Source organism: Pseudopodoces humilis, chromosome 2, assembly GCF_049639895.1.
Source record: "Pseudopodoces humilis isolate 2021_Gansu_Grassland_sample_001 chromosome 2, ASM4963989v1, whole genome shotgun sequence".
NCBI classification, from domain to species: domain Eukaryota; kingdom Metazoa; phylum Chordata; class Aves; order Passeriformes; family Paridae; genus Pseudopodoces; species Pseudopodoces humilis.
Genome location: NC_142201.1, coordinates 738492 through 765132, shown reverse-complemented (window position 1 = coordinate 765132; position 26641 = coordinate 738492). Strand labels below are relative to the sequence as shown.

Below are 26641 nucleotides of genomic sequence, written 5' to 3'. Positions count from 1 at the left end.
TGGCTTGGAAAGGACCTTAAAGATCACCCAGTTTCAGCCCCTTCCATGGGCAGGAACCTCCCACTACCTCACGTTGCTCCAAGCCCCATCCAGAGTGGCCTTGAGCACTTCCAGGGGTGGGGATTCCACAGCCTCTCTCAGTTCATAAGCTGGGATAAACACAGGAGCATCACAGGGTGTATTTTGGAGATACAGCCTCTCCAGCAGAGTTTGGATAGGACTGCTGCTGGCTCACTGACCTTGTTGCTGGGCTGATGCCCTGCTTGGCTGTGTCATCTCCAGCAGGTTCACTCTCAGGTGTAACTGTTCAGTAACTGTTGGCCTTCTGCTAACATACCATAAAATCCAGAAGTCCCTGAAGTGAGGCAGTTGTGAATTCCATGGTGGGTTTTTCCACTCATGGGCCCGTTTAGTTTTAATGCTGCTGCTGTTTAGCCATGGTCTGGCCAAATCCCCTTCTCTGCAGCCTTTGGCCCCCTTCAAGTGCACAAGCAGAGCTGGACTGAAGGTTTGTTTTCTCTTTTGCTGTGTGTGGGTGGAAGTTCAGGTCTTTCTGCAGACTCTGGGTTCCCTTTCCTGAGCACGCGGTGTTTTTGCATTCCAGACTTTTTGGGCAGGACAGAGATCCGTGTGGCAGACATCAAGAAGGATCAGGGTTCCAAGGGACCAGTTACGAAGTGTCTCCTCCTGCACGAAGTCCCCACGGGAGAGATCGTGGTGCGCCTGGACCTGCAGCTGTTCGATGAGCCTTAGGAGAGAGGGGCCGGTATCGGAATTCAGCCAGAGGTCACTGCAGGAGGTGTCTGCAGAAGCTGTCACTGAGTCCTTGCTGGTGTGGCATGAAACTACTGCTCGCCCTTCACACGTCAGAGGGTTATCAAAGCAAACAGGAGCATCTTTGTGCCTTGATAATTCTCACTGAACACATGAATCCCAATTTGGTGAGGAGATCTCTGTCAATCTCTCTGTGTGGAACTTGGCGTTGCTTTCCTGGGCTGGTGAAACAATCCTGTTGTTCCCTGTTGTGCCGCAGTCGGGAGGGCTGGCAAACCACATGGGTGGCTCTGCTTGCTCCAGTTGCCCTGCTCTTTAATTCCCATGGAGGAGGCAGTGTGGGTGTGTTTTGGAGGCTTTCTGAGGGTTTTCCCCCTTCAGGAGTTCTGTGCCTATTGCTCAGCAGAGTGGTGTGTAAATGTGAGTGAATGGAAGGAGCGGTCCGCAGCAAGATCTGCAAAAGATCTTCACGACGGTACTGAAAAGACTTAGAAAATAAATAGTCTATATCTATAAACAGAGAAGATTCTATTAACATACCACTTCATGACTCGTGTTGCCCCTGAAAATAGAAGATGTCCAGGCCTTCTGCACAGAGGTGAATGGCGCTCCAACCCCCGGTCCCTTTGGGAGTCGCTGCTGTCCCCAGGAGTGTCCGTGCTGGGGCAGGGAGCCGAGGGTGAGGCCCAGAGCCCTGCTGGGTGCCGTGTGTGACTCCTGGCTGCTGCTGCTCCAAGGGCCAGCGGCACCTGCCCTGAGGGAGAAGAAACCAGCTCCGTGGTCATGGCTCCAGCGAAGTTCCAGCCTGCAGAGCCGGGTGTGCAGGGCAGTCTGTGGTGCCCAGGCAGGGAGCTGAGCCCTGCTCACCTTGTGCAGCCCCGTCCTGCAGCTCCCCAGGGAACCCAAAGCCATCGGGGGAATGCCAGGGCTCTCCATCCTTTTCACCCCATGGATAACAAGGTCCAGGCCCACATCCCTGTTTGGCAAAGCTCCCGGCTCCAGGCGGGCACCGACGTCTGTGTGAGTGCTCTGCTGAGTCCGGACTCGGGGGACAAAAGATCCCTGAGAGTCAAATTCCTCTTTGTTCTGCTTGGATTCCTTTTGTTCATGCCCTGCCACGCATCCACTGGTATTTTTGTAAGGACTTCATTCCGGATGGGAGGTGCCGGCCCGTGTCATTCGCATGTGAACGTTCTCGTGGAGCTGTTGTTAGGTTTCGGTGTTCCTTGCATGTCCTTTCAGTACTGGTTCCCACCTCTCCTGTGTCGGCGGTGTTCTCTAGCACTCCAAGTCTTATTGGTTTCCATTAGGAAATTAGGATATATCCATAACAGGTAGGTAGATCAGTATGGTAATAAGTGTAAACTGTGCTGGGAAGTGTCTGTGTATTATAATTTCCTAAAAGACCACTGTAATGTTTCAAGCAATGGGAAGGAAAAAAAATGTATGTTGGAGGGACAACAAAGTTTACATTTCATACTTTTCAGAATCGCTTTATTATTTATTTATTGAAGATAGTGTAGAATTTTGTATCAGAAATGACAGACATACTTATGTATTTTTTGAAACAAAACAGAGATACACACTTTAGTTAGAAACTTTCAACTGACCACATTTTAGAGGGAGTGTGACTTCCTAGGCATGCATTTGTTTACCACTAACTGGCTGAAAACACAGTTAAGAAAACTTTAAGTTTCTATTTTTCAATGTTGTTAAGAAAATTGTTTCAATTAAAATATGTAAATAGTACTAAACCCATGCTTTCCTAATTCCATATCAATACATTTTATTAAATATAATGTATATGAAAATACACATTGTTGTGGTAGGATAAAAAAAAGTGATAAAATCTATTACTGGAGTACCATTAAATGTCATTGTCTAACCTTTTATTGCTGTCCTAATTTTACTCAGAGCTGCCAGCAGGGTGAACATTCATTTCAGGGTTTCACAAGTAGCATCACTTTTTTAATAGTGTCATTTCACCAGCATCAGTTACAGTGACGGCTGAACTGGCCAAAAGGACAAAAAAATCTCGTGTCTGGAACGCAGGAACCTTGGGCAGGGTTTTGGAGGGAGCCCCAAGGAGCTGAGGCTCATTTGGTGCTGCAGGTGGGGGACCTTTCCCTCAGGTTGAGCCATGTCATGGGCATCAGAGAATCCCAGATTGGGTTGGGCTGGAGGGACCTCAGAGCCCACCCAGAGCCACCCCAGCCATGGCAGGGACACCTCCCACTGTCCCAGGAGTTCCCAATGTCCAGCCTGGCCTTGGGCACTGCCAGGGATCCAGGGGCAGCCCCAGCTGCTCTGGCAATTCCATCCCAGCCCCTGCCCATTCTCTGAGAGGGGCTGCTCCCCCTTCCCCATCTCACCCTGGCTTTTTAGTGCACATTTTGGTTTTTGCCAAACAAATGGTATGGATTAGTTTCCTTTTCTTTTTTTCTTGTAAGAAAATCAGAGAAAAGTTCAACCACCTGTAGAATTTGTATGATCCTAAAAATTATGAAGGCATTATCTGGCAATAGGAGAAAAAGTTACTCTTTCTTTCAAGAAAATGCAATTAATTTTATTGTTCATTTGCAGCACATTTAACTATTCCTCAGTAAAATATCTGTACTGTGAAGACGGCTCCTGTTGGTTATTAAGGCATTTGCAATAGGTATGCATCAGGCAGCACTGTTTCTCCTAATACCATTTTAACTTACTTCAGTTGCTGGGAATGTCTTGTTTCCTCAGTCCCCCCTTGTTTAAAAATTCTATTTACAAACAAGTTATAACTAAATAAGAGTCCTTAAACTATGCCCCCTGTGTGGGGCTGGTGCAGCTCCCAGCTGTGGTGGCACAGCTGGTGTGGGGCTGTGCAATGTGGGACACGGCTGAGACTGGGCTTGTGCAAGTGAATGATGCAAGAATAAATGCAGGGTTTTTAAAGTTTGCCTGTGTGCTGTCACATTCCTGAGAAGTGCTGGAGAAGAGGGAGATGGAGTCAGGAAATTGTCAGCTCTTCCCTCAAGCTCCAGGCTCTGCTCCTGCCACAGGGACAGCAGCAGGGAGCGGCTGCAGCTGGCCCAGCAGGGATTTAGGTTGGCTTTTAGGGCAAGGCTCTTCTTTCCCCAGAGGCTGCTGGCACTGCCCAGGCTCCCCAGGGAATGGGCACGGCCCCGAGGCTGCCAGAGCTCCAGGAGCATCCAGGGATGCCCAGGCTGGGCTTGTTGGGGGGTCTGGGCAGGGCAGGGGGGCACTGGGGGATCCTGGGGGTCCCTCCAGCTCAGGATATTCCATGAGTCCATGACTGTTTATGCTGCCAGCACCCACCTTGCTCTTGAGGTGGACCAGGCACAGACAAGCACAACAGGAAAAAGCAGCATTTTTTATTAACATGTTGTGATCACCCACCCATAAAGGGAAGGAAGCACCCAAGAACCGTAAATGCTCAGGAACAAAAGCAACCATAAAAGCCGGAGCATCCACAAAATAATCAAAAACTTCTGTTAAATACTTACAAATATTTTTATTAATATATTAATGTTTTGTTAATTATGTTAACAAATGACTAGTAAGTTAATAGTAGTAGTAAGTTACAGTAGTACTAACTTAAAGTAGTAGTAAATTAATGATTTACTACTACACAACTGCTACATTACTCCCTAACCTACAATAAAAACACAGGGCAATGAGTTTGGGATAAAGGGAAAGGGTGAAAGGGCAGAGAGAAAGGAAAAGAGTTAAAAAGGGCAAGACTTTCACTCCTGGCCACTGAAAGACCAAGAGAGAAGAAAAGAGATCATCAGTCTTGGCTCCAGCGCGGTTCCAGCTGATAGGACATCACTCCCGGCTCCAGCACGGTTCCAGCTGATAGGACATCACTCCCGGCTCCAGCATGGTTCCAAGGAGAGGGGATGACACTCCTGGTTCCCACGTTGATCCAGCTGTTGGGATGTCCAGGGTCATGGGGTTGGTGGAGGTACCCTTTTATGGACTGGCTTCCCCACCCTGAAACGGGTTTCTCACCTCCATGCAAATTGGGTCTCTTGCACAGTCTGTCCTTTCAGACCCTTCTGGAAAAGGGTCAGCAGCTTTGGGGGTCTTTAGTGCTTTTGATCCTCACAATGGTCCATGGCCACTTCTTGGCCTGAGTCCTGCACTTGCTGGGTCAGGTTGTGCTGATCTCCAGGAACCACAACCGGGACGTTTCTCCCACCCAAGTGCTGCTCTGCCTCCGTCTCCAGGCCCAGTCTGGCACTGCTGTGGGCGCTACTCCTCTGGCTGTGTGCCCAGGCAGGGACACCGGAACAGCCCCGACAGCAGGTGGGGACACCGGAACGGCCCCCGCACCACAGAGCGGCACCGGAACAGCCCCCGCAGCGCCCGCAGCGCCCGCCTGAAGCGGGAGGGACGTTTCTCGGAGACCTGGCTCTGTGCCTCTGTCACTTCTGTCACCTCTGGACCAAGAGACTCACTGGGCTTCTCCTTAGAAGCTGCCAGCTCGGGCAGGGCACGGGCTGCCTCTGCTGCCACCCTTGCACCCACATGCCTGGAGCAGCTGGGTCCCTCCAGAGGGTCCTCATCATCCACCAGGCCCATGGAGTTACTCCAGCTGTTGTCCTGGATGTCATCTTCCATCTCTTGGACTTTGCAGTGCTTCCCTTTTGAAAGCACATTGTCACCGACGTTGAAAGCAAGAGATGACAGGGAGTCCAGCAGGTCTTGCCATGGGGTCTCCTCCTTGCACCATTTCAGTTTGGACAGTCCTTGGTATCTGTCAGCTTTGTTCTCTTCCTCCTCCTCAGCACCATAATCATTGGGGAAATTGGCTTCCAGCCATTCCAGCACCTTCTGATGTCTCGATATCTCTTCCATTTCTGGCAGTTCAGGTGACGAGCTTGAATCTCTGTCCATACCACCAAGCAGGGCCATCCTTGTCAGCTCTCCATCCTTACATTCTTCCCTGTGGGAGAGTGCTTCATCCTCTTCTTCCCAATGGCAGAGCTCTTCATCCTCTTGTTCTTCCCATTGGGAGAGCTCTCCAGCTTCATGTTCTAGCCATTGGGACAGCTCTTTTTCACTCTCCTTTTCACCTGGGGACAGCTCCTTGTCACTCTTGCTGTCCCCTCGGGAGAGGTCATTGTCGCTTTCCATTGGGTACAGCTCCGTGTCATTTGTGCTGTCCTCAGGAGCAACCTCGATGGCCTCTTCCACTGAGGACAGCTCTTCATCAATCAGACTGTCCCTTGAAATTACCTCAGTGGCCTCTTCCACTGGGGACAGCTTCTTGTCACTTGTGTTGTCCTCTGCAATGCCCTCGATGACCTCTTCCACTGAGGACAGCTCCTCATCTGTTGGGCTGTCCCCTGAAACAACCACGATGGCTTCTTCCACATGGGACGGTTCCTGGTCACCTGTGCTGTCCCCTGCAATGCCCTCAATGGCCTCTTCCAAAGGGGACAACTCCTGGTCACTTGTGCTGTCCCCTGGAATCACCTCGATGGCCATTTCCACTGAGGACACCCCTGGCTCACTGTTGCTGTCCCCAGGAGAGAGCTCAGTGGCCTCTTCTACTGGGGACAGCTCCTCATCACTTGCGCTGTCCCCTGGAGAGAGCTCAATGTCCTCTGTCACTGGGGACAGCTCCTGGTCTCTGTCATTTCTCCCTCGGGACAGCTCGTTGTTATCTGTTTTTCCTGGAGCTGTGCCCGTGAGGCTGCGCTCCATGACTCGAGCCCCCGAGGGGATGGGTGGCACAGGCTGCAGCTGCCAGCTCGGGGACACACGGGCTGTGCCCTCCTGGGCCACCCTGAGCGGGGGCAAGAGCACCCTGGGCACGGGGGTGTGTGGCTGCCCAGGACAGGGGCTGCAGGGCTGGGGCCCCTTCTCTCCTGCGCTCCCCAGCTCTGTGCCCTGGCTGTGAGTGTCCCTGGGACTCACCAGGCACAGCAGTGGTGGCAGCCGTGGCAGTGGTGGCAACTGTGGCTGCTGTGGCAGTGGTGGCAGCCGTGGCAGTGGTGACAGTGTTGGCAGTGGTGGCAGCTGTGGCAGCCGTGGCAGCTGTGGCAGCTGTGGCAGCGTTGGCAGCCTGTCCCCACAGAGGGACAGGGCCCGGCTCCGGCTGCCCTGCGGTGCTGCCTGCGGCTGCCTGAGCTCCACTGGTGAGACCGATGGTTTGTTAAGGTTTTTGGGTCCCACCTTTGGCTGCCTGAGCTCCACCGGTGGCAGCTTGAGGGGCACCTGTGAGGAGGATGAGGACACGTGCGACGGAGACGGCTCCCTTGGCACAGCAAAGATCCTGGCCTTCTCCGTCTGCTGGCCTCTCCTTCCTGCCTCACCCCTCTCTCTTGCCCTCCTCCGCAGGCTCAGCAGGTGGCCTTGGGCAGGCTGGGAGTTGGGATTCTCTTTCTCTCTGTCCATCTTCAGTGTAATCTGATGTAATGTCCGCCGTCTTCTCGTGAAGAGAGACGCAGGGAGCTGCTTCCTCCTCAGACAGCGGCTCTCCTGGGACTGGGCACCCCAGGGCTCTGCGCCCCTTGGATACCCTCAGCCAGGCTGGGGCTCCCTGATGTCACAAGGCTCTCTGGCCACCACCGTGTCCCGCATCACAGAGGGCCCTGACCCCACGCGCCCGTGTCACAAAGGGCCACCGCCGGCAGCCCAACACCAGCGCAGCGGGCAGGAAGCGGCCCGGAGCAGCCCCCGGACCCCCTCGTGGCCTTGTGGCCCCTGCTGTGCCCAGAGCCCTGAGAGGCTTTGGCCACGCTGGCACACGTGTGCCAGCCCCAGCCCCGCACTGCAGAGCCCGGCCTTTGCAGCCTGCGCTGCCCCGGCCACGAGCAATTGGCCTTTGCAGCGACGTGCCAGGGAGCTGTGGGCAGCGGCTGCAGGTGCCGCGGGAGGCCGGGGAGCAGGGCTGGCCCTCAGGGCTGTGCCCGGCCAGCGGGGCTCGTCGCTGCCTTCAGCAGTGACACGCAGGGGCACCGAGCGCAGCCGCGGCGCCTCGGCCGGGCCCGGGGAGCTCAGCGGCCCAGGGGCACCACGCGAGGCCGGGGCCACCTGGCTCGGGGCAATGGCCGCGGCCCCCACTCTCGCAGCTCTCCCCTCGGCCGTGCGGCGCCACGGGGCCAGAGCCCGAGCCCGGGGCTCGCTCCCTGCTGCCAGCAGGGCGCTGCCGAGGGCTCCCCGCCCGCCGGGGCCGGGGCCGGCCGCTGAGGGAGCGGCGCCGCCATTGCTGCCGCCCTCAGGGGCTCTGAGGGGAGCGCGGCTCCCGCCGGCCCCGCTCCGCCCGCACGGCAAAACAAAAGCACGGAGCACAAAGACACACAAAGGCGCTCCAAGTGTGTCCGTGCCCTTCCAAATGCATTCGGACAGCGGCCCCAAGGGCTGCGCTCGGCTGCGCCAGTATCGCCACACGGCCCCGTTGGGTGACATGGGACATGAAACCCACAGGCTTTAGTCTAGTTGGGATAAACGAGTTTTTTCGTTTTCCTGGGACAGAAAACCACTATTGATTGCACTGTTCTCTTCTACACTGGTCTTAAAAGGCATAACAATGCTAGAACGGTATAATTAGAGATACATGTGGCTCAAAAGTCATAAAGAGGTTGTTAGGAGCAACATCTCTACTGACAAAAGACTTAATAAAACTATGCTATAAACTACTTACACAGTTTTGTCACGTGCTTTTCTTGTAGCTTTAAACTTTTAAATTTGTTTCCTGTGATCTTCTTTATTTTGTAAACATTGAAACTTTGCGCGATCCTAATTTCATGAAATATCTTCCTGTTTGAATGAAGAACGGGGGCAGCTCTATGTGCAGATCAGCCTGACTTTTTTCAGCCCATGGGTTCACACCCAGGCAGGAAAACCATGACCTGTTAGCTGCAGTGGGATGGAGTCTTCATTTTGTACCAGGAACTGCTGGAACTGCACAGAGCGCAGCATTAACCGGGAGAGGTTTGTCTTTTCTCCCACTCTCTGCTGCTGCCCTGATCCAGAGCTTCCCAGCCCACCTGAGCCATGGTGACAGCCCCACCATGGCAGCATCTCCCCTCACAGCCCCACCATGGCACCATCTCCCCTCACAGCCCCACCATGGCATCATCTCCCCTCACAGCCTCACTATGGCATCTCCCCTCACAGCCCCACCATGGCAGCATCTCCCCTCACAGCTCCACCATGGCACCATCTCCCCTCACAGCTCCACCATGGCACCTCCCCTCACAGCCCCACCATGGCACCATCTCCCCTCACAGCCCCACCATGGCACCATCTCCCCTCACAGCCCCACCATGGCACCATCTCCCCTCACAGCCTCACTATGGCATCTCCCCTCACAGCCCCACCATGGCAGCATCTCCCCTCACAGCCCCACCATGGCAGCATCTCCCCTCACAGCCTCACTATGGCATCTCCCCTCACAGCTCCACCATGGCACCATCTCCCCTCACAGCTCCACCATGGCACCTCCCCTCACAGCTCCACCATGGTACCACCTCCCCTCACAGCCTCACTATGGCATCTCCCCTCACAGCCCCACCATGGCATCTCCTCTCACAGCCCCACCATGGCATCTCCCCTCACAGCCCTACCATGGCACCATCTCCCCTCACAGCTCCACCATGGCACCATCTCCCCTCACGGCTCCAGCATGGCATTTCCCCTCACAGGCACACCATGGCACCTCCCCTCACGGCTCCTTCCCGCCCCTCACGGCTGAGGCGGCCCTCGGGCGCCCCCCGGCGGAGAGCGGGGACAAGCGCGACCCTCTCCCACCGATCTCCCTTCCTTCCCCACCTTTTCCCTCTCCCTTCTTCTCTACTTCCCCGTTTCTCTCACTTCCCCCGACCCTCTCGTTTTGCCCCCTTTCTTCCCCTCCGTCCCCGCTCCGTCCTTCCCCTCTTTCCCTCCCTCCGTCCTTGATCGCGGGGTCACAGCCGCGGCCCGGCCCGTCCGGTTCCTGCCGCTCCTCCCCTTCCTGCGGCGCCGTTACCGGCCCGTCCCCGCGGGCCGGGCGGCGGCAGCAGGTGAGGCGGGGGCGGGCCGGGCTCGCAGGTGCGGGGCCCCACGGAGCAGGGAGGGCGGGAGCGGGGCCGGCTCCTGGGGGAGGCCTCATCCATCCCCCCTTCCCAAATCCCAGTGGGCATCTCTCAGTTCACTCTTCCAGGGAGTAACCCCCACCTTTCCCAGCCGGCCCCCTCGGGAGGTCAGGGTTCTACTTACGGTTCTTTAAGTTTCTTGAAATCGGGGCTAACGAGTTATGAGAAGGTCACTTTCGGAGCAATAATTGAATTTAGAAATTTAGAAAGTGTATTTATTGTATTCATTGATAATTTTTAAGTATGATCATGTTTAAGTATGTTAAGTAGTTACACGGGGTTTTATGGCCGTATAAAAATCAGGCGTTGTCTTTGTCCACCACCCAGACGGAATGATATCACTGGATCATAAATACAACCTGTTAACGAGCTCCATTATCACAAGCTGCTGACCTGTTACCTTACATGGATCAAAGCCAGCTGAAAACATTGAGGATTGATCCAGTCCCAAGTTCTTGTCGTTTTCCTTCTCTGGGTTAGGGCAGAAGGGCAATTTGGTTTGTACAGGAGACATAAATGCTGGTTATTCTTTTATTAACCTGGAGGAGTTGATTTGACTTAGTTTTTTGTTTGAAAACAGAGCGAGCAAAGGAGATGTTGCTCTCTCTGTGTCTTTAGCTCCACTGATCCAACATTTTCTTAAGGATTTTCATGAATAGAGAGGAGTTGGCTGATGTGTAACGGGTGTGTGCAGTTAAGTGTTACAATCTTCCACTTGGGTTTTACATAAGGACTGACTTTGTTACCTGCAGAGGTATTGCCCTGGCTGTGTCCCCGGATAACCCAGAATCACTGGAATTGCTGACAGAGGGAATACTGACTGCTATCGATCTGTTCTGAGTTCCAGGTTTATGCCAGTTTGGCCACTGCTGGGATACAAAGGCTGAATTAAATGAATCTATAACCTGAGTGCTGATCCAGATGTTGCTGTGAAATACCGAAATCGTGCTGTGATGACCTCCTTTGAGAACGTACCAGGTCGTAGAGGCTTTGATCCAAGGGAGTAGGAAATTGTTGAATGTAGGTACAGAGGAAAAGGGAGGGATTTGTTTCAGCAGTTGTTGCTCAGCATCAAGTTTATTTCCAGTTTATGCTGGCGTGAGTTTGGTGAAAGTTTATTTTGCAATAAAATAAATAATAGAAAAATAAAGGTGATAAAAATGCTTCCAGGGAATTCTGCAGCACAAAATAAACCTGTGTTCCTGTTGTCATACCAGAAAAATGTAAATGGTGAATTAATTTTCATTTACATTGTAATACTACTATTTCAGTAGTAATTAATTAGAAATGTAAATTAATGACTTTAAGCTTAAGGAGGGCAGGGCTGGATCTTGGGCAGGAATTGTTCCCTGGCAGGGTGGGCAGGGGCTGGGATGGAATTGCCAGAGCAGCTGGGGCTGCCCCTGGATCCCTGGCAGTGCCCAAGGCCAGGCTGGACATTGGGAGCTCCTGGGACAGTGGGAGGTGTCCCTGCCATGGCAGGGGTGGCTGGGATGGGGTGGCCTTTCATGTCCCTTCTAACCCAAACCATTCTGGGATTCTGTGATTTCAATATTAGTCTGAAAAAGAAAAAAAATACTGCTGAATTTTAGTAGAGATTTCTTTAATATATCAGGCTAAAGATATGACTTGTGCCCTGGAAGTTCTTTAGAAAAAAGGATATTTAACATGGTTTTTGTACAAATGTGTCTGTAGGTTCTTTATAATGTAGCTGCATCTGAAGAAATCCCCAGTGGCTTTGTGTCATGCTGCCTAACAACATGGGACATTGTTTCATGGGACGGGGAGCCATGATCCCAAGGAAGCTGAAGCCGTTTCTCTGCAGGATGTTGTCGGGTTACAAACCTGAAAACGATGTCAAGGACTCTTACAAAATTCTGGAGCTCGAGGAAGGATGTTCCATGGATGATGTCAGAAACTCCTATCGCAATCTTGCCAAAAAATACCACCCAGACAGCAGCTCCAGCATGGCCGATTCCAAGGCCTTCATAAGGTTGGAGGAGGCCTACAGGGTTGTGCTCAGCGACCTGGCAGCCAAACAGAAATCAGACTCCGGCAAGGAGGAGGAGGAGGACCAGTTCAAATCCAAGTCTCTGCAGCACAGACACTACCTGAGCTTCGAGGGCGTGGGCATCGGCACGCCGAGCCAGCGGGAGAAGCAGTACATGCAGTTCCGCGTGGACCGCGCCACCGAGCAGGTGCTGGAGTACCGGCAGCAGAGGCTGGAGAGCCGCTACGCCGGCAGCGACCTCAGCAGAGCCAAGGACGTGCGGCAGAGCAAGAAGGTGAAGATAACTCAGGCGGTGGAACGGCTGGTGGAGGACCTCATCCAGGAATCCATGGCCAAAGGAGACTTCGACAACCTCAGCGGCAAGGGGAAGCCTTTGCAGAAGTTCTCGGACAGTCCCCACATCGACCCCATGACCCACAACCTGAACAGGATCCTGATCGACAACGGGTACCAGCCCGAGTGGATCCTGCTGCAGAAGGAGATCCGGGAGACCATCGAGCGGCTGAGGAACAGCATCGTGGCCTCCAGGAGGAAGCTCGGGGAGCCCATGACGCTGTCGGAGCAGAAGCAGTGGGGTCGGATTTGCGAGCAGTTCGAGGAAGACATCAGGAAATTAAACAAGAGAGTTGACAACTTCAACCTGGTGGTGCCCATTCTCAGCAGGCAAATGGTGCATTTCAGCCTGGACAAGGAAATCCTCCGAGCACGAAAGACTTACGAGGCTGTCGTGGAAAAGGTTTCTGATTCAGACACGAAGGAAAATGAAGGGGAAGAGGGCAAAAGGTTTGGGTGGAAGTCTTCTCTTTTGAAGTGGTTAAAACTTACACCGAAATAACTTCATGCTAATTCCTCTTATCAAGGTTTTGAATGCACTTTATTAATAAAATATAGCACTAGAGAAATTTCAGGTTCAGTGAAAATGTGAAATCCACACTGTCACCCTACTTGAAGGAAATTTGGTTGTGTGATGAGCATTTGCATTACAAATAACTCCATTATTTTTAAATATTATTAAATTAAATGTGCCAGTTTGGGTTGTGGTAGAGTTATTTTTTGTCATCATTAGTCTGGGTGTTTGATTTGGGCTGGAGGCAGTGCCAGCCATTCCAGGGTGTTTTTATTGCTGGGCAGGGTTTGCACAGCACCTTTTGTGCCTTTCACACCTCCCCACCCCTGGGGGGTTAAACCACAGCAGCAACAGATCAGTTCTTCTCTTGCAGGTCATTTTCCTTCTGCTGAAATCCAAATTAATGCCTCACTTCAGCGAAGACTGTAATCACTTTTACAGTCTCTTATCGCTTCAAAGGGGAAAGAGGCATAAGAAAAACACATCAGAGTGGAGGCAAGCATCTTGCTGTGCCCTGTTTGACCTTTGTACTCTTATTTCAATACTTACAGCTCATGAATTTTTGGCAGGTTCCCTGCATATTTTTTAAAAGTACATTCACCTCTTTAAGGTTAAATTCTGTGGCTGTGAAGGGAGGGTTCTGGATGTTGGCTTGGACTGTACCTGTGCACCAGTCCATTTTTGCATCTCTAACACAGAAAGAGGTCTTGGTAATTTATTTATTGGTGAGCACCCCCTGCCATGGCAGGGACACCTCCCACTGTCCCAGGAGCTCCCAATGTCCAGCCTGGCCTTGGGCACTGCCAGGGATCCAGGGGCAGCCCCAGCTGCTCTGGCAATTCCATCCCAGCCCCTGCCCACCCTGCCAGGGAACAATTCCTGCCACAGATCCCATCAAATCCTACTCTGAAGCCATTCCCTGGCTCCTGGCCCTGCAGCCCTTGGCCCCAGTCCCTCTCCAGCTCTCCTGGAGCCCCTTCAGGCCCTGCAAGGGGCTCTGAGCTCTCCCTGGAGCTTCTCCTGGCCAGCTGAGCACCCCCAGCTCTCCCAGGCTGGCCCCAGCAGCTGTGTATGAATGTTTACTTCCATCGTTTATTCTTTTTTATTTTTATATTTTATTCTGTTTACAATGAAAACTGTTAATTAAAGGTACTTTTCTGAAGGTCCTTTGACATAATACTCTTGAAAACCCCACAATTTTGATTCTCATGATCTGCAGGAATTGGATCAGAATTGCTATTCAGACAAATCCAGTGGAGGATTTCAGGAGCAAATCAAATTCATGGCACAAGGGTAAGGAGAAACCAGGTTGCAGGAAATGGGACCCACTTTGGCTCACAAAGAATCATCAGCACTGCATATCAGAGGTGCCATAAAGGGTGAATCAGCAGACTGAGGGATTTTTATGTTCTTTTTAAAACCACTTGGTTTTAAATGGGGCACTTATGACCTAACCGAGATACTTTAAATCAGCCTTGCACTGATGTCATCAAAAGCTGCCAGGCACAAAAATCCACTTCTGCAACATTTACAGTGACAATGGGATAAAAATCCACTTTTATTTTCCCCAGGTATGTAGAGGAGTTCAGTGTTGTCTATAATCTTGTTGTTTTGAGCTCACAAAACCTTAAGAGTAGTGTTTAGTCAATACTAAGGAATATCAACTACTGCACACAGAAAACCCAGGACAGAATGGCTTCAGAAGGAATTTTTCTGGCTGTCACTGGAATGTTAATTTGAATTTGATAAATGTTATTTTATGACTGTGAAAAAGGGTGCAATCATTGCTGATCCCAGATCCAAAAACACCTTCTTTATTCCCGTTTCTTGGTCTAATCTTGGTCTAATCTTGTGGCTTGAAAGGCTTAAGTGACATCTTAATATGAAGACAAAAAATTATATGCATCTATAATTTTATATATTATGAGGATACAATATTTGAGGTATCAGTTTTTCTTAAGGTAAGGAATCTGTTTCTTGCCTAATGGGACAAGTAGGAATGGCTTGAAATAGAGATTTAAACTCAGTGTTGAGAAGAAATTCTTCCCTTCTCTAGGCACTGTAAAATCCTGCTGAGGATTTCTGTGTTTCAGAGCAGTAACATCTCAGGATGAACGTGGAGATACAGAGAAGGCTCTGAGGAGAAGGAATAAAGGAGAAGCAAGAGCAGGGCATCTTGTAAAATAGCTAAGTGATAAATCTTTATTCTTAGTGGGAGAAGGTTTCCCTCTGAGGGAACAGGGTGTGTGGTGTCTCCGGGCTTGATGGACCAGTGTGTACATGTAAGGTTAAAAAAGGAGGAAAAGAAGACTTTGAGAACAATCTGATTCTTTTAATTCCATATGTGTGAGATGTACCCTCTAATCCTCAAAATGCTGACTTTGATCCAGTCCTTCTCTTTGCCCAGAGATTTTATTCACCGTCTGTCTTTTGTCACCTGTTTTGCTGTTTTAGATGGGTTATGTTTCATGATGAGTTTATTGACATGTTTCTTACCCCCATATTGCTTGTCCAGTAGGTTCCCTTCCAACCCAGACCATTCCGTGACTAATCCTATGAATTAGAATTTACCAGTGTTTATTAATTCCGTTTAGATTCATTAAACCAGACACCGGACTGAGGTTTAAAAAGCATTTAGGGGTGAAATGAGTCTATTTCAACACAGGACGCGCTTGACAATATGATGCTGTTCCGGTGGGGCAGCGGAAGAGGCCGGGGGTCATTTATGGCCGTGTGGGAGGCGGCTGTGGGGCCTGAGGGGCCGTGAGGGGGCCGTGAGGGGGCCGCCATGGCGGGGCCGTGAGGGGGCCGCGAGGGGAAGGGGGCATGGCCCGAGGGAAAGGCGGGAGCGCGCTGGCCCCGCCCCTTCCCTTCCCGCCCTAGCGGGAAGGGGCGGGGCTCGTGGCGTGTCGCGCCTCATTGGCCAATCACAGCGCTGCACCCTCACCCGGCCCCCGGCTGATGCGCAGCGCTCGGTTCTGATTGGCCAGAGCGTGCGTCAGTCAGGGGGCTCGGTGCCCGCAGGCGGAAGCGGCGCGCCCAGGAGCGGGTACGTGCGGCCGAGCCGGGCCGGGCGGCACCGACACCGGCACCGGGGCGGGAGCGGGATGGGGATGGGGAGAGAGAACGGGATGGGGAGAGGGAACGGGATGGGGAGAGAGAGCGGGGTGGAGAGCGGGACCGGGAGGGACCCCCAGGCCGCTCCCCTGGGACACCGGCACGTCCCGGTATGTCACGGCTTGTCCGGCCCTGAGGACGCCCCGCCGGTGCTCCGCGGAGAGTTGGGGTCCGTAGGTGAAGTTAAAGGGAAAACAAAAAAGTCGTGTTTAGTCTGAATAACAATTCCTGTGGTCGGGAGCTGCTGTGGCAGCAGCGTGGGGTCGCGGCTGTCGTGCCCCGTCATGCCCCGGTTCCAAGGCGATGCTCCCGGTGCAGGCCTGAGGCACAACCGGCCTCTGGAGAATCGCCAAATCCAGAGTTTTATTTTTTATTGTTTTACCTCTACTTCCTCAAGCCTTCAAACTTTAATAGCCCCCTTCAAAACCCCTGCTGCGGGCAGTTTTGGGGCTGAGCAGCGCGTTCCTGTACAGGGATAAGTCATGGGATGGGTTGGGGGAACCTCAGAGCCCACCCAGAGCCACCCCAGCCATGGCAGGGACACCTCCCACTGTCCCAGGAGCTCCCAATGTCCAGCCTGGCCTTGGGCACTGCCAGGGATGGAGCCTTGTAAGGAATGGAAATTTCTCCAATATCGCTTTTTAATAAGTTTTTCACACGGCCTTGTTTTTGTATAAATTCATTTAAACCTCGTTTATTTGCTCTTGTCTTTCTGTAGTACTTAATTAGACAGCAGAGCCCAGTGTTATGGATTAGGGAGAACTGAAACTGCAGGAAATCGCTGAAATAAGTGGGAAAATTATAGTGGGGATAGCAGAAATGTTCACATAAGCTCCTGATTTACTTTTCATCCTCTATGCATGTGGGGGCATGTGTGACCTAAAGGATATTCTGATGAGTTGCTTGTGGAAGATGCACCTTCTTCAATGAAAACTTCAATATTTTTCATTACCAACTTCCCTTTTTCCTTCTGTCTTTTCCTCTCCTCTTTGAAACAGATGGTTCTGTTCTTTACTAACCCAATGATATTCCACATTAAGGCATTTTTCTTCCTGCAGACTTTTTGTACTTCCTTGATTGCTTTCAGTATTTTGTTCAAGTGAAGTCAGTTCATTTGGGAAAGAAAATCTGATTTTTCAGGTGAAAGTGTGGAGCTGCTGTTGTGTTTTCTGCCTGCATGACAGACCAGTGGGGTTAGTGTCAATGCTGGCATCTGCCAGGGGTGGATTTTACAGCTCCAGTTGTGCTCACTTTGTTCAGAGTCTCCAGTTTGTGCCTGCAGATGTGTTTTTGTTTGCTGGACATGAGTGAGGAATGTTCTTGGCTGTCCTTGGGAAAGGGGAGGAGGCTGATGGTGGGAAGGGCGTTGAAGGACTGGGAGCGCCAAGGGCTTTACCTGTTTCCTCCCTGGGAGGTGTGTGGGTGGAAGAGTTTAAAGCAGAGAGTGAGTTCTGCACCTTTACCCAGGTGGGAAATTCCAGCTGGAAGCATCTGCTTCCACCAGAGGTGTGTGTGCAGCCCGAGGATCCTGGGCTGTCCCTGTTAATCCTCGTGGGGACAAACTTCAGCCTGGCTTGTGCTGTCTGTGGAGCCTCAGCTTTGCACTGGGGCTGGTTCATTTAAATGCAGTTTATTGGTTTCTTGCTGTTTTTCTAGGGTGTTGAGCATTTCGGATCATGGGATGTTTGGGTTGGGAAGGACCTCAGAGCCCACCCAGAGCCCCCCAGCCACGGCAGGGCCACCTCCCACTGTCCCAGGAGCTCCCAATGTCCAGCCTGGCCTTGGGCACTGCCAGGGATCCAGGGGCAGCCCCAGCTGCTCTGGCAATTCCATCCCAGCCCCTGCCCACCCTGCCAGGGAACAATTCCTGCCCAAGATCCCAAGATCCAGCCCTGCCCTCTGCCACTGGCAGCCATTCCCTGGCTCCTGGCCCTGCAGCCCTTGGCAATTGTCTCTCTCCAGCTTTCCTGGGGCTCCTTCAGGCCCTGCAAGGCCACCCTGAGCTCAGCCCAAAGCTTCTCCTGGCCAGGCTGAACAATGGCAGCTGGGCCAGCCTTTCCTGCCAGCAGAGCTGCTCCATCCCTCTGCTCATCCTGGAGCCTCCTCTGGGCTCTCTCCAGCAGCTCCAGCTGCTCCCTGGGCTGGTCCCAGGGCTGGGGCAGCTCTGCAGGTGGGGTCTCACCTCAGGGGGCTCAGGGCACAATCCCAATCCCTTTCCTGCTTCTTGTTCCCCGGCCCAGCACACCCCTGGCTCTCTGGCTGCCCGTGTCCATTGTCACCTCATGGCCCTTTTTTCCCACGGGGATTTTCTGCCGAGGTCCCTTGTGCTGTCCCTGTGCTGTGTTCAGGGTGCCCAGAGCAGCTGGGGCTGCCCCTGGATCCCTGGCAGTGCCCAAGGCCAGGCTGGACATTGGGAGCTCCTGGGACAGTGGGAGGTGTCCCTGCCATGGCAGGGGTGGCACCGGGTGGGATTTGAGTCCAAACCAAAGCATTCCAGGATTCCCTGTTTGCCTGCAGCCACTCCCAGGCAAGGCCCCTCAGCTCCACAGTGGGGACAGCAACAGGAACAGTGTGGGTGGGTGAGGAACTGGGAGGGGAAAGCAGGAATTGCTGCAGGACAGGAACAGACCCAGCTCTGCTCTGAAGAGGAGCAGAGAAAGTGGAGCTGTTTAAGAGTGGAAAATGAGGAAGAGCTTTAGGAGCAGTTGTAATTCAGCCCAGGGAGCTGAGGAAGGGTCTGGAGGCCCAGGAGGGGCTGAAGGAGCTGGGAAAGGGGCTCAGCCTGGAGCAAAGGAGGCTCAGGGGGCCCTTGTGGCTCTGCACAAGTCCCTGGCAGGAGGGGACAGCCGGGGGGGTCGGGCTCTGCTGCCAGGGAACAGGGACAGGAGGAGAGGGAACGGCCTCAGGCTGGGCCAGGGGAGGCTCAGGTTAGAGATTAAAAAGGAAATTTCCCTGCCAGAGCGGTCAGAACTTGGAAAGAGATGCCCAGAGCCGTGGTGGAGTCCCTGTCCCTGGTGGTGTCCCAGAGGTGTCTGGAGGTGGCCCTTGGGGACAGGGTTTGGGGCTGGTGCTGGGTGGGACTGGATGATCTCAGAGGGCTTTTCCCACCCTGATCCTGGAGTTGTGCCCTGTGATTCCTTGAGAAAGCTGTGGGACAAGCAGGGATGTGACCATTGCCAGGGAAAAGTGTCACTGAGGAGAATAACCAGGTGGCTGAGCCCAGATTAAAGTTACAGATTAAAGTAATTTGGGAATTGATTGATTGATTTTAATATCTGAAGTGGCATCACAAGTGTGGGTTTCTGGAACTTGGTTCTGGAGGACAAACTTCTTCATCTTTTCCACAGGAGGTGTCCTGTGTTTGTGGCATAGACAAACTGTTTATTTATTGATTTTTATTCCACTTCCTCTCACTGCTGTTGTCAACCAGAAAATGTTCTCCATCAGTCTGTGCTGTCACACAGTCGTGGAGGACCTTTTTGTTAGTCTTTACCAAATGGCTGGAAATGAATTATGGCAGGCTGGGAAATGCAGAATTGACAATACTAAACCAATTAGAATGGTGCTAAGAGCAGTTGTGAGTCAGTTAATTAACTTTACTTTACTCTTCCCATATTTGAAGTTCCCTGTGACCTTCTGCCTGTGCAGCAAGACCTTCTTTACCCTCAGAACCAGTTGATTTGCTGAGTTGGGCTCTTTTTCTCTGTGTTAAAAAAGGCACTAAATCATTTTATCTGTCAGATTGGAGACTATTAGTATATTAGTAAATATTAGTATTTAATTGACATGGCTTGACATGGCTCCTTGACATGGCTTAAAGACTAAGTTCTGCCATAAGATTTTAGGTTGTGTGGTGGTTTTGTTTTGTAGCTCTGTGTAAGGGAGGCTGTTTACTGACATAGCTCAATGCAGCATCAGTAGATGGAATTATGGAATGGTTTATCATGGAATGTTTTGGGAGGGCTTTAAAACAATCTAAAACAAATCTTGCGGGCGGGGCAGATTCCATCAGAAGGCTCTGTATAAAAACCTGGATTCTGTAAAAACCCCCAGACTGTAACTCAGGAGAGTTGTCCAACACCTCGAGATGTTCCTGGCTGATGCTGACCTCCCCCTTGGCTGTGTTTCAGGCACTCAGGAGCGGCTGTTGATGGAAGAGCCCAGGAGCGAGCGCCGAGGCAGCGGGGCCGCGACAGCCGTGGCCGGGGCCGCGACAGCCGTGGCCAGGGCAGCCTGAGCTGTGGCCTGGGCAGTGAGAGCACTGCCTGGGCAGCCAGAGCCGTGGCCAGAGCAGTGAGAGCACTGCCTGGGCAGCCAGAGCCGTGGCCATGGCAGGGTTCCTGGACAATTTCCGCTGGCCCGAGTGCGAGTGCATCGACTGGAGCGAGCGCCGCAACGCCATCGCCTCCATCGTGGCCGGGGTGCTGGTGAGCCGGGAGACAGCGGGCTGGGGACACACACAGAGGCACACTTGTGCCTCAAGTTCTGTCAGTTCTTCCTCTTAACTTCCCCAAATCCAGCCCAAAATCCAGCCTCTGCTTCCAGGGGGCACTGTGGGGTTGTCAGCAGCGTTTTCACAAGTGCCGTGATGTTGCTGATCACGAACCATTTCTGCTCTCTCTTCTTGAAAAATAGTTCCTCGTGGATGTCCTGCAGAGTTGGATCTGTTAGAACTGCTCTGTTCTGCATCATCTCCATCTCATGTGTGTTTAGTCTGGATTCTTGTTCTTAATGGGGAACAAGGAACTGGGAATTTCACAGAATCCCAGAAGAGTTTGTGTTGGAAAGGACCTCAGAGCCCACCCAGAGCCACCCCTGCCATGGCAGGGACACCTCCCACTGTCCCAGCTTCTCCCAATGTCCAGCCTGGCCTTGGGCACTGCCAGGGATCCAGGGGCAGCCCCAGCTGCTCTGGGTATAAATTTATCCATACCCCACACCTTGATTTGAGCAGAAATTGTGGCTGATTCCCAAACACTCCTCTGGAAACAGGGACGTTGAGATTTGTGCAGGCACTGCCCGTCCAACACATTTAAACCACTTTCCAGAAGATCTGGTGCTGGTTAGAAGCCAGTTAAGCCAGTGCTGCCCAGAGCCCTGGCCTGGTTTCCCTGCCTGTCCTGTGCCCCCAGGCTCACCCCCTGTGTCTGTGCCCAGTTTTTCACAGGCTGGTGGATCATGATCGATGCTGCCGTGGTTTATCCCAAGCCGGAGCAGCTGAACCACGCCTTCCACACCTGCGGGGTCTTCTCCACGCTGGCCTTCTTCATGTGAGTGTTGGAGACAGGGAGCCCTCACCAATAAACACCACAAACCAAACCAGCCTCTGCTGACAGTGTGTCCAGCATGGATAAATCAGAGAATCAGGGAATGGTTTGGCTTGGGAGGGACCTCAAAGCCCATCCAGTGTCACCTCCCACTGTCCCAGGCTGCTCCAAGCCCTGTCCAGCCTGGCCTTGGGCACTGCCAGGGATGGAGAATCCAGCACTGACCTCAATATGAAACAATTTAACTGCATTTCCCTCAGTTTTTGCAATTTTTACAGCTCTTCCTTGCCCAAAACTTCCTCAAACGGGAGGGGTAACAATAGCCTGGCTTTCTTTGTAGAGATGTAAATAAAACAGCTTTTATTGAATCATTCAATATTGGCAAGGAAAAAGGATGATTTGGGATTTGTGACTACTACACAGATTGCCAGGGAATTTCCCCAGAATTTGTCACATGTTAAAAAAAAAAATAAAAACCTGGGGTTTTACTTGGAACTCTCCATTGATTTTCTGTAGGCTGAAGTGAATCTCCTTTTTTTGTCCCCAGGATAAATGCTGTATCAAATGCACAGGTGAGAGGAGACAGCTACAGTGATGGATGCTTAGGAAGAACAGGTAAATGAACTCTACAAATCCTGCTCAGGTGAAGGACTGATCATTTATCTCTGGGGATTTTTCCAAGTGGAGGTGAAAGAAATAATCAGAAGATAAGGAGTAGGAGAGAATTTCTGTGAATTAATTTCTTTACAGAATTAACCCTTAGAGATAAGTGCTGGCTTTGTTAAAAAGGGAACTTGGTGAAATTCAGCTTCTGGATGTCTTGGCTTCCTAAACCTTCCCTGCAAAAGCTGGATAGCTGCTGGGAGAAATCAGTTCCTGCCTGGGGATAGCTCTGGAGCAGGAATTCCCTAGGGATGTGTCAGAAACATTTCCATTTCCTCTGTGTCACTGCTCTGGGTGTCCCTGGACCTGCTGTCCTCTCTGCTTCCATTCATAATTCCCTATTTCCCACATGGATCCCAGCAGCCTTTTCCATAGGATTTGTACATGTGGAGGGAGTTAACTGCTATTTGAAGTGGCCTGTGGTGCTTTTTTTGTGTGTCATTCATGATCCAGCTCCTGAGAACGTTTGCACAGGAATTTTTCCTTCCCAGTGACTGAGAAGTGGATTTTGTCCTTGATCCTTGGGTTTAACCCTTTCAATTCATGCCCTTACTGAGATCATGTATTCCATCCTCCCAGAGGAGCAGCTGGATTGCCTGGCCCTGAGGATAAAATCCACATTTCACTCTCCCCTGCAGGGGCTCGGATCTGGCTCTTCATCGGCTTCATGTTGATGTTTGGATCCCTCATTGCTTCCATGTGGATTCTCTTTGGAGCATATGTCACACAGAGTAAGTTTGGGTATCTTCTCCTCCAGGAAAGTGCTTTTCCTGTCAGCTTTTGGCAGGAAATCCACAGGGATGGAAGCCTGTGGTCTATGCAAAATCCAAGCCACAGCATCCAGGTTTTAGTCTGAGATTGATACTGGAATATTCTATTAAACCCAGCTCCCAGTAACTGGAATATCCTGTTAAACCCAGTAACTGGAATATCCTGTTAAACCCAGCTCCCAGTAACTGGAATATCCTGTTAAACCCAGTAACTGGAATATCCTGTTAAACTCAGCTCCCAGTAACTGGAATATCCTGTTAAACCCACCTGCCATGACTAAAGAACTGAGTGTTTCCTGTGTTCCTCCTCTGCAGACACTAATGTGTACCCTGGATTAGCAGTGTTTTTCCAGAATGCATTAATATTTTTCAGGTAAGTTACCTGGGAAAATTCCCCTCCTTCCAAAGGGACTTTCCTGCTTCCACACATTGATACTCCAGGAAGGGCAGCTCTGTTTTCTCCTCCCTTAGCTGCAGAGCTTAGAAACAAGGTTTGATTTGCCCAGGCTCTTGGCTCCCCCACACTCCTGTTGGTCCAGCTGTCTCTGCTCCCCTTGGATGAACAGCTCTGGAATGTGGATGGCCAGGGATGCACAGAGTTTTCTGGATAAGGGATTGCCAGTGTCTTTGGAAAATGGCAATCATTCACCTCTGTCCTCCAGTCCCTTGGCTTCCCTCCCAGCAAAGCCAGCTGGGGGATTCAATTCTCCTGTTCCAGACTATTTCACACCAATGCCTCAGTTCTCTGGTATTTGATATTCCCTGGATTTCCTTTCGCTGCCTGAGCTCACAGTTAGAAAGAGTGGTACTTCCTTTTTGTAGGAGCATGCTGCTGTGTTTTGTAACAGCACACTGGATTTATTTCAAATAATATTATTAAATCTATTGTGTAACAGTTGAAAATCAATTTGGAGTCCCTAATAACTGTTTTTAGCTGTGGAATGCATTTTGCAACCCATGGATTTTATTAATGAAAGGCACTGAAAGTGTTGAACAGTGTCAGTTCTGAGATCAGTCACTGAAAAGTTTCATCTCAGCTCCTTCTTCCAGTTCCTGGCTGATCCTTTTCCTTCCAGCCCCACACCAGATGCTTTGCAGTGACCTGGATCAATGGGATCTGGGAAATGAAGGATCTTCCTGCAGGGAACAGCAGCTCCTAAATCCCCTCTGGGATTGAAAAGGGAAACTGCAGAAGGCAGATTTTGTGCCTGAAATTTTTAGCCTTATTCAGAATCCCAGGTTTGGGTTGGAAGGGACCTTAAATCCCATCCAGTGTCACCTGGGCAGGGACAACTTCCACTATCCCTGGTGGCTCCAAACCCTGGCCAGCCTGGCCTGGGACACTGCCAGGGATGGGGCAGCCAAAACGTGGAATTTTGGAAATCAAATTGTAATATGGATCTGATTCTTTACCACAGGCTTAATATTCTTTCTGATTGTTCACAAAAATGGAATTGTTTAGGTTTCATCCCAGCACATCCTGTCATGTTGAGCTGATTCCCAGGTGCCAGAGTGAGACTTGCTGCTCTGGACTCCTTGAATTTCATAAATCCCAGGCTTTTCCTTCAGAAGGGCTGTGAAACTGGATGGGTTTTTTGTCTGAGCTTCAGTTTACTCCCACAGTTCCAGCCATGCACAAGAAACCAAACACAAACACCAAACCCAAATCCTGATGTGACCAAAAGTTCAGGGCTGGGCTGGTGACTTGCACGGGATAAGATTTAAGGATACTGTTAAAATTACCTTGTGTGTGGTCTGATTTTTATTTTATTTCTTGTATTTTCTCCCCCCAGCACTCTGATCTACAAGTTTGGGAGAACAGAAGAGCTGTGGGGCTGAGCTCACTGCTGGCCTGTGGTTAGCATAGTTGCCACATGGTTCTTGTACGTAGATAATTCACAGTCCTTTGTCCTTGGTTTGCTTCCCAAACTGGTGGAACTGAGACAATTCCAGGCTCTGTCCGAAGCTCCTCTTTTCCCAGGACACACTTGTGAATATGTACATAGGACTGGATCTATCATTTCAAAGGGAATGGCAGGCTGCCAGGCTTTCCTGCTGACATCTCCAGGCTTTCTCCTTCAAACCCACGGTTTTCCATCTTCCAAACCTCCCCGTGTCCGAGGCTTCAGCCAACAAGTAGTGAGCAAACAGGACAGAGCCCATCCCTGGAGCAGGGGCTGGGATAAGAGCTGATTTTAAGAATTTTATATTATTGTTCAGGTAAATATAAAGTAGCTTCTTGTTTTTTTTTTTCCTTCTTTTGGTAAAAGGTTATGGGTTTTTAAGCGAGTCCTACACTCAGCAGGTTGTGCATGGCAAAGCAAAGTATTCCTGACTTGTGATGGCTCTGGCACAAAGGACATTTGCTGGCACCACAGTCCTTGGGATTAATTTCATGCTGCTCAGTGTAAGAGATACCAGTTGGTATTTAATGTATTTCCTGATATTAGAATAATAATAATAAAAAAACAAAAACCTCCAACAAACTGTTGCCAGTTGTACTCGATATAAAGAATAAATGAGTCAGAGCAATGTCTTGCTGCTGGTGCAAGTGTCAGTGTCTCCAGGGGAAGCTGTTTGCTGATAAATTGAGTTCTCCTGACCTCTTCCCTCTCTGCTTAAAAGGTAGTGGGGTATAGATGGATTTATTGCTCAACCTTGTAATAATTTCAATTTTCAATAAATTCTAGCAGTGACTCACACCCAGTTTTAGGGCTGCTGTTGCCCCAGTTAAAATGTATTTATCTCTTACATTTTATGGCTGTTTCCATTAATGAATTATTGAAATCCAGTTTCATCTCAGTGGAGTGAAACAGAAAGTGAGGCTGAGGATGTTTCTTATCCCTGGAGTGTTCCTGTAGATCCATTTGCTGGGGGTGAGTCCTTCTCACGAGTTCTCTGTGGTTTTTACAGCATTTGCCTCTCCCCTGGGTCCCAAGGCTTTTACGGCTTCCCAAATCAAGGCTGCTGCCTCAGTGGTGTCAGAGCTGAGTGGAAATGCAGTGCTGGTGACTGGAAGCTCTTTGTCACCTTCTCCAGGTGGGAATTGCTGCAGGGGCAGGAGCTCTGGAGCTGTCCTGGCTGCAGTAACCCCATCCCCCTGGCTGGAATTCCAGAAAGCTGCAATAAAAGTGAACTCGGGTGCCCAAAACAGTGAATTCCCAGGGAAATTGTACAGGAACTCACCTTGGCACAAGGCTTGCACCACCCAGTAAAACCAGGCTTTGTCTTCAGGCCTGGCAGCTTTTCCTGCCCAGGAGCTTGGGAATGTTTGTTGGATTCTTTAGGAAGTCAGGAAGGAGCGTGGCCTGGAACTAATCCTGTAACAACTCCCAGTGCCAGCATCTTGTGCCTGGACTTGGAACTTGAACATGCAAGCCAGGCTGGGAGAGCCAGGAATGTTCACCAGGACAGGAGAAGCTCCAGGGAGAGCTCAGAGCCCCTTGCAGGGCCTGAAGGGGCTCCAGGAGAGCTGGAGAGGGACTGGGGCCAAGGGCTGCAGGGCCAGGAGCCAGGGAATGGCTGCCAGTGGCAGGGGACACTTTACACTTGGCACAAGCCAAGGGGACAGGGAGGGCTTAGTGACAACAACCCTGGAGTTACTCCCAGAAAACGCTTTTTAATTGTTTGTGTAAAAATATTTAACAAGCCAATCCAGGACAGTGTTTATTCAGGAATGCACACAGGACAGCAGTCCAGGGTTTATTCAGGAATACACACAGATACTCCCAGGAGCTTTTAACCTTATTTCTGGGTGAGTTTGGTTGTTCCTTTTTGTGAGCTGTGCCCTTTGTTCCCAGCCCAGCCTCAGAGTGTGGGTGATTCAAGCAGGCCTGGTGCTGATGTGACCATTCCCACATGAGTCAGCCTTCCCTGAAACTCCCCTGTCAGCAGCCTGGCTGATCCCAAGGGATGAGATCTGTTTTAAGGAACCTGATGAGGCTTTTGGCAGCTGCTGGAAAGGCTGAGACAGTGGCACCAGCTTTGCCAGGGCCTTCCAACCAGCCACTACCAAACAAAAAAAACCACATTTCTTACTGCTTTTTTTTTTAAACAATTCATATCAATTTTCTGGTATCAAACCCAGGAAAAAAAACCCAAATAAA

General features: G+C 51.1%; 3 protein-coding genes across 9 annotated transcripts in view; all 3 read left to right on the top strand.

The window, feature by feature from the left end:
• ITSN1 (intersectin 1) overlaps positions 1-2664 on the top strand; it is a 96123-nt gene extending 93459 nt beyond the window's left edge. For all 3 annotated transcript variants that reach the window (XM_088052202.1, XM_014255622.2, XM_088052200.1), the window contains one exon: positions 605-2664. In XM_088052202.1, the coding sequence (XP_087908328.1) occupies positions 605-753 (149 nt within the window). In that variant the 3' untranslated portion in view covers positions 754-2664. The remainder of the gene's footprint in view (positions 1-604) is intronic.
• A 6862-nt stretch (positions 2665-9526) lies between these two features.
• DNAJC28 (DnaJ heat shock protein family (Hsp40) member C28) lies at positions 9527-12902 on the top strand. Of its 4 annotated transcripts, none has more exons than XM_014255626.2 (3): positions 9527-9788; positions 10708-10838; positions 11556-12902. In XM_014255626.2, the coding sequence occupies exon 3, from the start codon at positions 11606-11608 to the stop codon at positions 12704-12706; it is 1101 nt and encodes a 366-aa protein (XP_014111101.1). In that variant the 5' UTR covers positions 9527-9788; positions 10708-10838; positions 11556-11605; the 3' UTR covers positions 12707-12902. The 4 variants fall into 4 exon arrangements, with proteins under 4 accessions (XP_014111101.1, XP_014111102.1, XP_087908360.1 ...); XM_014255627.2 differs by having other exon boundaries at positions 10708-10880; XM_088052234.1 differs by lacking the exon at positions 9527-9788 and adding an exon at positions 9798-9816.
• Positions 12903-15719: 2817 nt separating this feature from the next.
• Positions 15720-25021, top strand: TMEM50B (transmembrane protein 50B). 2 transcript variants are annotated; one of them, XR_001331710.2, is made up of 8 exons: positions 15720-15767; positions 19966-20262; positions 20993-21105; positions 21650-21717; positions 22404-22496; positions 22851-22908; positions 24329-24755; positions 24841-25021. XR_001331710.2 is itself a non-coding variant. In XM_005526582.3 (7 exons), exons 2-7 carry the CDS (start codon positions 20164-20166, stop codon positions 24372-24374), a joined length of 477 nt encoding a protein of 158 aa, XP_005526639.1. In that variant the 5' UTR covers positions 15720-15767; positions 19966-20163; the 3' UTR covers positions 24375-25021. The 2 variants fall into 2 exon arrangements, 1 of the variants encoding a protein (XP_005526639.1); XM_005526582.3 differs by having other exon boundaries at positions 24329-25021.
• The last annotated feature ends 1620 nt before the right edge of the window (positions 25022-26641 follow it).